The following is an 11,272-nucleotide window of genomic DNA, read 5'->3' as shown; positions in this document are numbered from 1 at the left end:
TGTTAAGTATGATTACCTGACCATAATAATAAGAAAACCATAAAATAAAAAGATTAGGTGTGGGTAAAGATACCCTTTTAATGATAATTACTATTTATTAATCAGAGTGGAGGGAACAACTTACATTGATTTCATCAGCTGCAAAAGAAACTGAAACTGTTGAATTCAGAAATAAAGATGATAAAAGTATATATCATTATTTCATTAACTGATTGATATATTGTATCGCTTCTATATAGTGAATAAACCAACAGCAGAATCTGTTTTTATTGCTCGTTATGACTATCATGCAATGGAGAGTAATGACATATCATTCAGTGAGGGAGAGCAGCTGGAGATATTTGAGAAGGAGAATATTTTTTGGTGGAAAGGAAGATCCTTAGTGTCTGGTGATGTGGGATACATTCCTAGTAGTTGTGTTTACTCAATGTTGGAGTCACTTCAATTGTTAGAGTTTATACTGTCAGTGGAAGAATTTTCCCTTCCTATTCTAAAGAAGATAAAGAATGATTCATCATCTAGTAATGATGAGAAAGCCTCTCTTTTCTTGGAGACTGTTAATGATGATCCTATTATGATACCTGCACTGAGACAAGAAAAGGGACAACATGATGAAGGTAATATTTGTGAGTATTGTGACAGTCAGTATACATGAAATTATATTCATGAACATGTACATGTAAAGTCATGTGTACATGTAAAGTCATGTGTACATGCCTACTTAGAGATTGTGTATAAAATTAATTATACTAATTTTACTTCAAATTTACTCTCTGTACATACTTAATACATTATAGCAAACAAACACATTCACATAATACAGTCAACTATGTACTACATGTATTAGGAGTACTACATGTATTACTACATGTATTATTACATGTATTTGGTTTAGGAGGCACTGGGAATGTGAACTGGTACAGTGACTGGATATCCCTTTGCTCTCCATCTCCAGTTCAGTGTACCCAGGAAAAAAATCTTACGTAAGATCTTACTTAAGATCTTACCGAAACATATTAAGATCTTGCATGCTTAGTCATGCCTGTTCTTGCCAGATTATTAGACAAGAAGTTCCAAATTCTTGCTAAGATCTTGTAAGCAATCTTACAAGTAATCATGCAAGATCAGGCACAATCTTTATAAGATCCACAACTAGATCATTCACATCATTCTGATAATCTTATCTGATCTTGTCATATCAGGCACTAAACCTGACAAGATCAGCCAAGATCAGGTAATAATGTAAGCATGTTCTGACAAGATCAGGTAATAATCTTTGCATGTTCTGACAAGATCAGGTAATAATCCATGCATGTTCTGACAAGATCAGGTAATAATCTTTGCATGTTCTGACAAGATCAGGTAATAATCTATGCATGTTCTGACAAGATCAGGTAATAATATAAGCATGTTCTGACAAGATCAGGTAATAATCCATGCATGTTCTGACAAGATCAGGTAATAATCCATGCATGTTCTGACAAGATCAGGTAATAATCCATGCATGTTCTGACAAGATCAGGTAATAATCCATGCATGTTCTGACAAGATCAGGTGATAATATAAGCATGTTCTGACAAGATCAGGTAATAATCCATGCATGTTCTGACAAGATCAGGTAATAATCCATGCATGTTCTGACAAGATCAGGTAATAATGTAAGCATGTTCTGACAAGATCAGGTAATAATCCATGCATGTTCTGACAAGATCAGGTAATAATCTTTGCATGTTCTGACAAGATCAGGTAATAATCCATGCATGTTCTGACAAGATCAGGTAATAATCCATGCATGTTCTGACAAGATCAGGTAATAATCCATGCATGTTCTGACAAGATCAGGTAATAATATAAGCATGTTCTGACAAGATCAGGTAATAATCCATGCATGTTCTGACAAGATCAGGTAATAATCCATGCATGTTCTGACAAGATCAGGTAATAATATAAGCATGTTCTGACAAGATCAGGTAATAATCCATGCATGTTCTGACAAGATCAGGTAATAATCTATGCATGTTCTGACAAGATCAGGTAATAATGTAAGCATGTTCTGACAAGATCAGGTAATAATGTAAGCATGTTCTGACAAGATCAGGTAATAATCCATGCATGTTCTGACAAGATCAGCCATAATCAAGTAATAAACACAGTGTATATATAAGCTGACTCATTAGATTAACTACAACATCACCAATAATTATTACAATAAAACTTTATTGTCTTTACTAATTAATTAACAACAATAAAACTCACATTACAGTCAAATTGTTCATATTATAATAGTCACCAGTCAGTTATTCTTTTTTAATGCCATTAATAGTTCTGTTTTTGTCCAAACATTTTTGCATACATTTCCTCCTAATGACTGATCCATATTTCTCTTCGAACTCCTTAATATCAATGGAAAACTTTTTCCGGATACACTCTATGCACATCAATAAAAAATAATTTGACAAGATATAAAGATAATATACATGTATATACCTTCTAGAAATGCTACTTTATCAGAATTGAGTGGAGGTTTTTTTGTTCTCTTTGAAGGGCAGTAACAGGAATTGGCCATTTCCATCTCCGTAAAGAATATGTCCATTAATGACAATGCATATTTAGATGGTGTCTCTGCTCTTACAGTGAGTAAATTAACACCACTGTCCTAAAATATGAAAATAATATTATCATAATTATTTTGTGGTATCTATAAGATCATTCATCAATTAAAAGCTAGGTCTCATACATACCGTAATGTATTTTTTATTTGTAGCGTCTGTTGAGGAGGCCTCATCATTGTTGTCAGTAACAATCCTGCCCTATTAAGCACACATGTATTTTATAAAAGAACAAATTTAAACTTACAGTTGATGTGCTCACACTCGTTATCAATTTATCCAACTTTTTTTCAATTCTAGTTAAGCGATCCTTTAAATTCTTAAAATGAATTTATGAGTATATACATGTAAATACATACTTTTACATCTTCATCACGATCATATTTACGTTGACTGCCAGCTTTAGGAGTTGTCACAGTTGACTGATTCAGAATAGGAGTTACTTTACCCGACCCATTAGGAGTTGCATTAGTTGAATGAGTAGGAGTTGCAAATGGAACTTTAAAACCATTAATCTATTAATGAAGGTCCTTATTAAAATAATATAAATTTGAAATTACCATTGGAGAAGAAGTTGAATCTTGTGTTAAATGAGATGCTACCGGCTAAAATCAAATTATTCGTTTTAATAATAATATTGAAAGATTCATTTCCCTTACTGTAGTAACTGAATCTTGTACATCAAGTGAGCCAGCAGAGTCTTGAGAAACAGTTTCTACCTATACATGCACATAAGTATATAATATTGCACTGTAACAAAACCTCATTATCAGAAGGAATATATTCAGTAATTTTTTCATCACTTTTTTGTTCTACAAAGAAGAGTAATAACAATATATGCATATAATACATGAAAATATTCTTGTATAATAGAATTTATTTTAGGGTCAATAATAAAACTAAAATTTGAGATCCATAGTATAACATTAAAAGTTAAGACAGATTGGCAAAAGTGGCAGCGTAACAAAATAAAACTATAATTTCAAGACAGGAAATTACTTTTTAGTGGTCTTTCGGGTATTTCCTCACTCTCATCAGATGAGCTATCAGAATGAGACAATTCATCAACAATGCGACGCTTTGTTGGCTTTTTAACTAATACAATGATAATTACTATTATGATATTAAATTACTAAGTACCATGAGTTTCCATGATGGTAACTTCATACGGAACTTTTCTGTGCACCCAAATAACATTATTGAAAGAATACAAATCTTTAAGTGTCACTTGACTTCCATCTTCATTTTCTAGATACTTGCTACAAACTAAATGTTCCTTTTCTGAACCATCTTTGTTCTCTAACTTTACTGTGCACCACACTACCAATTAAAATTAAGCATTTTACTGTATACGTTCAAATCTTCAAGTGTTTAAAATTTTGTGTTTTCAATGAAATGTGCTCAAAAATTAACATTCGTGTGAGCTAATTTTTGTGTTCTTGCTATAGCCTACATACAATAGAATGGCATTAGAGGTCGTTTAAGCTTAAAATAGATAGTTTAATTTTGAAAGTAAAATGAATTAACTCAGTGCAGTTAATTGGGTCAGTGAAATATAATTATTGTAACAATATTCAGGCAAACTGGACTATTTTGATCTGATCGAATCCAATAGCACGCCTTATGTGTATAGGGCATAATAGACTTCTAAAGCAAGATTATGATAGGTGGTGCAAAACACTGGTACAGCTAATTAAATAACTTATATGAGGTAACACTATATATAATATGTAGAATTTAGGTTTTATAATTGGTTATAATTATGATACGTACTAGTTTGTGCGGGTAGCTGCTGTTCGACTCCATCATCCCCGCTTACTTTCACCTTCTCTGATGGTTTCCTTTGCCTCTTACTAGATTTACTGTGGTCTTAAATGAAATAAGTCTTGATAAAACAACAATTAGCTCACCTCATCATCTGTCTTGTCTTTATGAGCTGAAGTTATGCTTTATGAAGCAGAGATAAAGAAAAGGAGAAAGAGCGGGCTAAAGCAGAAGCACATCAACTGCACGTTTTTCGCACCTCACTCGCGCATGCGCGATCAATTACGTGGGTGAGGTTATTGTACTTGCGTGCGTGTTTTACAAGTAGAAGGTATAGCAATTATTATACCTGTATATTGAAACAAGCTATGATTGGGAAAAGGAAATACAAGTCTTATCTCACTGACAGTACTATTTCAATGCCAAAGACTAGTTGCTGGAGATATAAAAAACGACAAAAAATGAGTAACAGCCAAGATGATGAGTTCTCGGAGACTTCTTCCAGTGGTTCCAAAAGGAGGGGATATCTTCAATGCAGTAGTAAACATATTCCCCGTCAAACATTGTGGTATTGGAAAAGAAAAGGTAATATTATCATATAAAATGTGTAAAATTAAGATTTTACTGAAATAGATGGGCAAAAATGTGATAAGGAAAATTTACCTGAATGTAATAGAGATGTAGTTGATATACCTGATAGCTGTAGTACTGAAGGTTGCTCTCCTGATGAAGTTGTGAATGGATCAGACTATAAAGAAGTTGATGACGAAGTTGCTAGTAGTGGCAGCAAATATAGCAGTGATGAAAATGAAGGTATTATAGTCAAAAGTTTCTCCCTTTATAAAGTTGCCACTATGGTTCACAGGTAACAGTGAAGTAGAGAATGATGAGTATGGTATAAACAATGAGATTGAGGTTAGAGCCACTGATAATGGTAGCACTTGTGAAGAAATTAGAGATCTCGAAGAAGATGACGAGGTTCTTGATGATTCAATTCCACATCATATCAGTGACGTCTTGAGCATTGAAGATGATTACATTGAAGATGATTACATTGAAAGTGATAGTGACAGAGATGATGAGTGTGGTGATAATACTGAGATTGACAAAGAAGGTAAACTTATGTTGAAAAATACAAATTGATCTTAAATGCATAGATGTTTCTTTACTTTATGATGGAAGTTCTATATCCACCAATGCTAGTTGGTATTCAATGATGTATTTTGCTGTGAAAAATCGGTTGTCATACAAAGCTATCAAAGACCTTATTACATTGATTAAAGTGGGTATAGCAATAAATCAAAAACAAACTAATTTTCATTTTTTATATAGGCTCACTGTCCTACTGAACAAAATTATTGTCCTAAAAGTTTTTATGAGTTTAAGAAATATTTTGAGTCTTTAAACAAGCAAATACTGCTGAAATTTTGCTCCGTGTGTATGAAAAACTTGGAACAAGCCGACAAAACTTGCTCAAATAGGCAATGCATTAAACAAAAAGCTAGAGTATGTGACTTAGCACTTTTTCCAATTGAAGAACGATTAAAGCAGTTATATGGTATAGAGCATATACAGTCATAAATGTTTTAAACTATAATTAATGTTTAATTTTTCCTTTAGAAGAGCACGACAAATTTATCTACCCATTTATTCGAAAGAATGATGATGCTACTATGAGGGATGTTCATGATGGAAGTTCAATTCGAAATCTCATGTCTGAAGGGGGATTTTTGTCATGTCCGGAAAATACAGGTCTTGCTTTATGTTCTGATGGCGTACCTGTATACAAATCATCAAAGGGTAGTTTGTGGCCAGTGTACCTAATGGTGACAAGTATACCACCACAAAAGAGAATGAAGGTAGATAACTTAATAATAGCAGCGTTATGGCATGGGCCTACTAAGCCAAGTATGGATCTCATTCTTCAGCATGTTCTTGCCAGCATTTCACATCTTGAAAATAATGGAATCTCCTATTCACCAAATGTCGTAATACGAGCTAAATTGCTAATGGCCATATTTGACCTACCTGCTAAATCTAGTGTGACAAACACCAAGCAATTTAATGGGGAATACGGATGTTTATATTGTGAAGAAAAGGGTGAAGTTTGTAATAGAGCAAGAATATATCGCCCAAACCCAGATATGCAACTTAGAGATAGTGAAAGAATGAAGCATTTGGCATCTTTAGCAGAATCTACTGGCCAGCCTCAAGTTGGAGTAAAGGGTCCTTGCATTTTGGGTGATTACTTAGAGATTCCATCATGTATTCCTATTGACTACATGCACTCAACATTGGAAGGAGTATTTAAGCAATTAATGAGGCATTGGTTTGACCCAAAATATCATTCACAGCCATATAGTTTACGTAAAAGTATTCGTAATATTGAGGCATTATTGTTAAACATAAAACCAATTAATGAAATCCAACGCCTTCCAAGATCTCTTGATTCTTTTTCCTTTTTTAAAGCTTCTGAATTCCGGGCTTGGCTTCTCTTTTATTCCTTGCCTATTTTGTCCATATTTCTGCCGCCAGAATATATTCACCATCTTTCTTTATTGGTTACTTCTTTCCATATTTTGTTGTCTGATGAAATCAAAATACAAGATTTACATTTTGTTCATCAAATGTTGGCCACTTTTTACCAATTATCTGGTGAACTGTATTCGCCAAATATGTACACAGCCAACATGCACTCCTTAATACACACAGTACCATTTGTTCAGTTATGGGGACCACTTTGGGGATACTCAATGTTTGGGTTCGAAAACCTAAATGGGTATCTTGGGACCACATTTCATGGAACACGGAGAATTGTGTTCCAAATGAGCTTCCAGATTCAGTTGCTTCAAACGGTACCTAAGAAGTTGCTTAGTTTAAGTGCGTCAGAGAATGAGTCCACAAAGGAATACATTAGGCAACTCTTATGCAAAAACAAATCAGTATTACATGAGTTATTTGAAGGATGCTATGTCGTAGGTAAAATTAGTACTTATTCACTAACAGAAGATGAAATGTCAGTTGCAAGGCACCATAACATCAGTACTAGTCAAGAAGTACATTGTTTTAAGCAGTTAATGCTAAGAAACACAATATACATCAGCGAAAGTGGTGGCATCAGCAAGTTAAGCAATAATTCGATTTGTTCATACCTAGATAAGGATGAATTAGTAAAAATTGGTAAAATACAATCTTTTTTTCTTTCAAAGCAAGATGATACATGCACTCATTTCTGTTTTATCAAAAATTATCATATAATGAATAAGACTCCTCTTTCAAATTTAAGACCACCCCGAAATACTCTAATTCGCCAACTTGACATAAATTCTCTACTTCAAAAGCAGTTTCTGGAAGTGAAGCCGACTGATGAAATTACAGCGATTAGTATTCAAAAAATTCTCAATAAGTACATTGAAATTTAAGTTAAAAATTCTCGCCAGAAAACTGTTTATTGTGTCCTTTTACCAAACTCATTTGAAGTTCACTAATAATACATTACTTTACAATATTAACAATTAATTTATGCATATAAAGTCATGTATAACTGTTTTTCTGTGTTTTCTAATACATATGTACTGCATATAAGATCATACCCCTAATTTTGTAAGATTGGGCATGCAAACTCAAGTGTCAGATCTTGCCTGGTTATCCTGCAACAAATTATGTTAAGATATAACATGTAACATTATATATAAAATCTAGCCTGTGCTTCCAATGACATTTGTGTAAGATTATGCATGTAAGATCATGTGTCAGATCTTGTCTGGTTATCCTGCAACAAATTATGTTAAGATTTAACATGTAAGAACATATGTAAGATCTTGGATGTGCTTTTAATGTAAGATAATTCATGTAACATCTTAAGTAAGATCCAGCTTTTAAATCTTATCAGTGATATTGTAAGATAATTCATGTAAGATCTTAAGTAAGATCCGGCCTTCAAAACTTATCAGTGATATTGTAAGATAATTCATGTAAGATCTTAAGTAAGATCCGGCCTTTAAATCTTATCAGTGATATTGTAAGATAATTCATGTAAGATCTTAAGTAAGATCTGGCCTTTAAATCTTATTAGTGATATTGTAAGATAATGCATGTAAGATCTTAAGTAAGATCCGGCCTTTAAATCTTATCAGTGATATTGTAAGATAATTCATGCAAGATCTTAAGTAAGATCTGGCCTTTAAATCTTATTAGTGATATTGTAAGATAATGCATGTAAGATCTTAAGTAAGATCCGGCCTTTAAATCTTATCAGTGATATTGTAAGATAATGCATGTAAGATCTTAAGTAAGATCCGGCCTTTAAATCTTATCAGTGATATTGTAAGATAATTCATGTAAGATCTTAAGTAAGATCTGGCCTTTAAAACTTATCAGTGATATTGTAAGATAATTCATGTAAGATCTTAAGTAAGATCCGGCCTTTAAATCTTATCAGTGATATTGTAAGATACTTCATGTAAGATCTTAAGTAAGATCCGGCCCTTCAATCTTATAAATGATAATTCCTGTAAGATCTTAAGTAAGATCCGGCCTTTAAATCTTATCAGTGATATTGTAAAATACTTCATGTAAGATCTTAAGTAAGATCCGGCCATTCAATCTTATAAATGATAATTCATGTAAGATCTTAAGTAAGATCCGGCCTTTAAATCTTATCAATGATATTGTAAGATAATTCATGTAAGATCTTAAGTAAGATCCGGCCTGTAAAGATAAATCTTGTAAGATCTTAAGTAAGATCCAGCCTTTAAATCTGATCAGTGATATTATAAGATAATTCTTGTAAGATCTTAAGTAAGACTATGCCTGTATATGATAGCTAAGATTGATCAGACTAAATCCATATAAGATCTTATAAGATTATTCTTACTTCTTATCTCACCTTACCGCACCTTAGCTCATCTGATCAGATTATTCAAGATCTTAGTAAGATTTTTTTCCTGGGTATCCTTCACAATAGAAATGTACATTGTTTCCTCATAAAATGCAATAAAGAAAATAAGGACTGATCCTTCAATAAACACACACCACCAGAAAGAAGGGACTATGAGTGTCATCAATAGGATACTGTGTTTGAGGAACATACTGTATTTCCTCATGGAAACACCTACTCCCAATAAATGCCCGTACCTGCATAAACGCCTAGAGATAGCATAAAACATTGACAATAAATGCCCATGCTTGTTTAGATGTCTATGCCACACCCACTTTGCCCACGTGGTTACTGGCACACACTATAGGCAACATAGCAGTTGTAGCTGAGAAGGAAGCTCATAGAAGAAGACTCCTCAGCAATGAATTTAAATGTCTATCCTCATATAAACACCTACTTCATTTAAACACCCAGCAAACGGGTCTCTATAAGAATAAATGCCTAGGTGCTTCCATGAGGAAATATGGTAATTACACAATATTAATATAATAAACTGATTTATAACTAAACTGCAGGTACTTTTACATTATACAAGTCATACTAATACACTAGTCACTACATTATACACTTACTAGGCCTATCATGCAGTTGATATCTGCCCCATCAGAGAGGGGAGTCCTCATTCTTTGAATATTTCCTGCCTCAGCAGCATCCCATAACTGTTGGTCCTACAGTATTAACAAGTGAATGAGTGTATTATTAACAGTTATTATAATAGTAATATTAATCACTCCTATGTCTCATTATCACATAATCTCATTCAAACACAAAATTCACAGAATATGTAACCAGTGACAATAACCGACCATAAACAACACATAAACAATACATGTACATATTAAAACAACTTTTAATGGAAAAATACACAAACAACTGAGCCATTCATTTACATGTACTTGTATAACATATGAGAGTATTTATTGACGCTGAGGAATTTTGGAGAAATTGTCTAAATTGATAGGTTGGCCAATTAAATTTTGGTAACTTCATTAACTCCTAACACATGTCAGCTAATAATTGACAATAATTTGTGAGTTTCAATTTGGAGTATTCTTGTAATTTAAGGACTTGACAAATTTAATCCCTCACCAATAAATCCTGCAATACAGTACATGTACATGTATATCCTTATAAGGAAAGAGAGTGTCCCTCCCTCTACAAAGAGTGTGTCTGGTGTATTAGTATACATTGAATCATTGAGTATCTATGACTGGACACATAAGTAGGACTAGGACTAGGGTAGTAGGAGGAGGAACACCTAGTGACAATATTACATAAATACCCAGTGGAAGAGATACAAACTACTACACTACTAGATGAGGGTCCCATCACTGACATTGTTATGATAACACATTATACTATCTACGATACACTGGACTAGTGTTTACTGGTATTCCTAATTTAGTGGATTTCATGCATCATCTAACACAATTTGTAAATAATTAAATTCCAGGAAATTCAATTATGCTTAGTACATGTATAATTAATCCTGGCCCAAAAAGGAGGTTTCAGTCTTCATAATATACACAAGAGGTTATTCAATGTTTAGTGTACTTAGTTCCACCAGAAGTAAGGTTTGAAGATGAATGAGGTAATGTATGGTAATAGACCAGACCCTTGCTTTGTAGAGGGAGGGGCTGGCTATGTGAGACTAATAAGGAATGAATCTAATCAAGTGGAAATTTGTACTCATTACAAGTCCTTTTATGTAAAGATATTTACTCATTGATATTGTTCTATTAGTATACTCCCACTACTGACTATACATACTGTCAATGAATCAATTACTAACAATTTCCTTGTTGAGTTGAGGATAGATATATCACATACCAGGGATGGGGCGAAGTACATTGCAGTGGTACTTAAGTACAAGTACAAGTACATATTATTTTTTGTAACAGTACTTAAATACAGTTATATAAGTACTTTAGAAAGTACTTAAGTACAAGTGAAGTACCAA

At 33.1% G+C, this 11,272-nt stretch overlaps 3 protein-coding genes across 6 annotated transcripts; 2 read left to right on the top strand and 1 right to left on the bottom strand.

Moving 5' to 3' along the window:
- Window positions 1-62: 62 nt before the first annotated feature.
- Window positions 63-2,050, top strand: LOC109586391 (tyrosine-protein kinase BTK-like). Of its 3 annotated transcripts, none has more exons than XM_020002578.1 (4): window positions 63-186; window positions 240-617; window positions 896-1,746; window positions 2,035-2,050. In XM_020002578.1, coding segments are annotated over exons 1-3 (471 nt in total). In that variant the 5' UTR covers window positions 63-185; the 3' UTR covers window positions 988-1,746; window positions 2,035-2,050. The 3 variants fall into 3 exon arrangements, with proteins under 3 accessions (XP_019858137.1, XP_019858138.1, XP_019858139.1); XM_020002579.1 differs by lacking the exon at window positions 2,035-2,050 and having other exon boundaries at window positions 896-1,650; window positions 1,683-1,698; XM_020002580.1 differs by lacking the exon at window positions 2,035-2,050 and having other exon boundaries at window positions 896-1,554; window positions 1,587-1,602.
- Window positions 1,744-5,074, bottom strand: LOC109586390 (uncharacterized). 2 transcript variants are annotated; one of them, XM_020002575.1, is made up of 13 exons: window positions 4,723-5,074; window positions 4,520-4,556; window positions 4,383-4,471; window positions 3,750-3,929; window positions 3,609-3,704; window positions 3,372-3,421; window positions 3,269-3,328; window positions 3,170-3,214; window positions 2,969-3,124; window positions 2,857-2,928; window positions 2,742-2,810; window positions 2,488-2,656; window positions 2,246-2,428 (listed from the first exon to the last, which is right to left on the bottom strand). In XM_020002575.1, exons 2-13 carry the CDS (start codon window positions 4,525-4,527, stop codon window positions 2,298-2,300), a joined length of 1,125 nt encoding a protein of 374 aa, XP_019858134.1. In that variant the 5' UTR covers window positions 4,528-4,556; window positions 4,723-5,074; the 3' UTR covers window positions 2,246-2,297. The 2 variants fall into 2 exon arrangements, with proteins under 2 accessions (XP_019858135.1, XP_019858134.1); XM_020002576.1 differs by having other exon boundaries at window positions 1,744-2,428; window positions 2,857-2,919; window positions 4,520-5,074.
- Window positions 4,727-8,116, top strand: LOC109586389 (uncharacterized). Its single transcript, XM_020002574.1, has 6 exons — window positions 4,727-4,958; window positions 5,007-5,186; window positions 5,239-5,487; window positions 5,531-5,655; window positions 5,706-5,931; window positions 5,994-8,116. The coding sequence occupies exons 1-6, from the start codon at window positions 4,742-4,744 to the stop codon at window positions 7,793-7,795; spliced, it is 2,799 nt and encodes a 932-aa protein (XP_019858133.1). The 5' UTR covers window positions 4,727-4,741; the 3' UTR covers window positions 7,796-8,116.
- Window positions 8,117-11,272: the final 3,156 nt, after the last annotated feature.

This window comes from Amphimedon queenslandica, unplaced genomic scaffold (assembly GCF_000090795.2).
Source record: "Amphimedon queenslandica unplaced genomic scaffold, v1.1 AMPQUscaffold_12884, whole genome shotgun sequence".
Taxonomy (NCBI): Eukaryota; Metazoa; Porifera; class Demospongiae; order Haplosclerida; family Niphatidae; genus Amphimedon; species Amphimedon queenslandica.
Note: the sequence above shows the minus strand (reverse complement) of the source record. Positions and strands in the feature narration are given on the sequence as shown.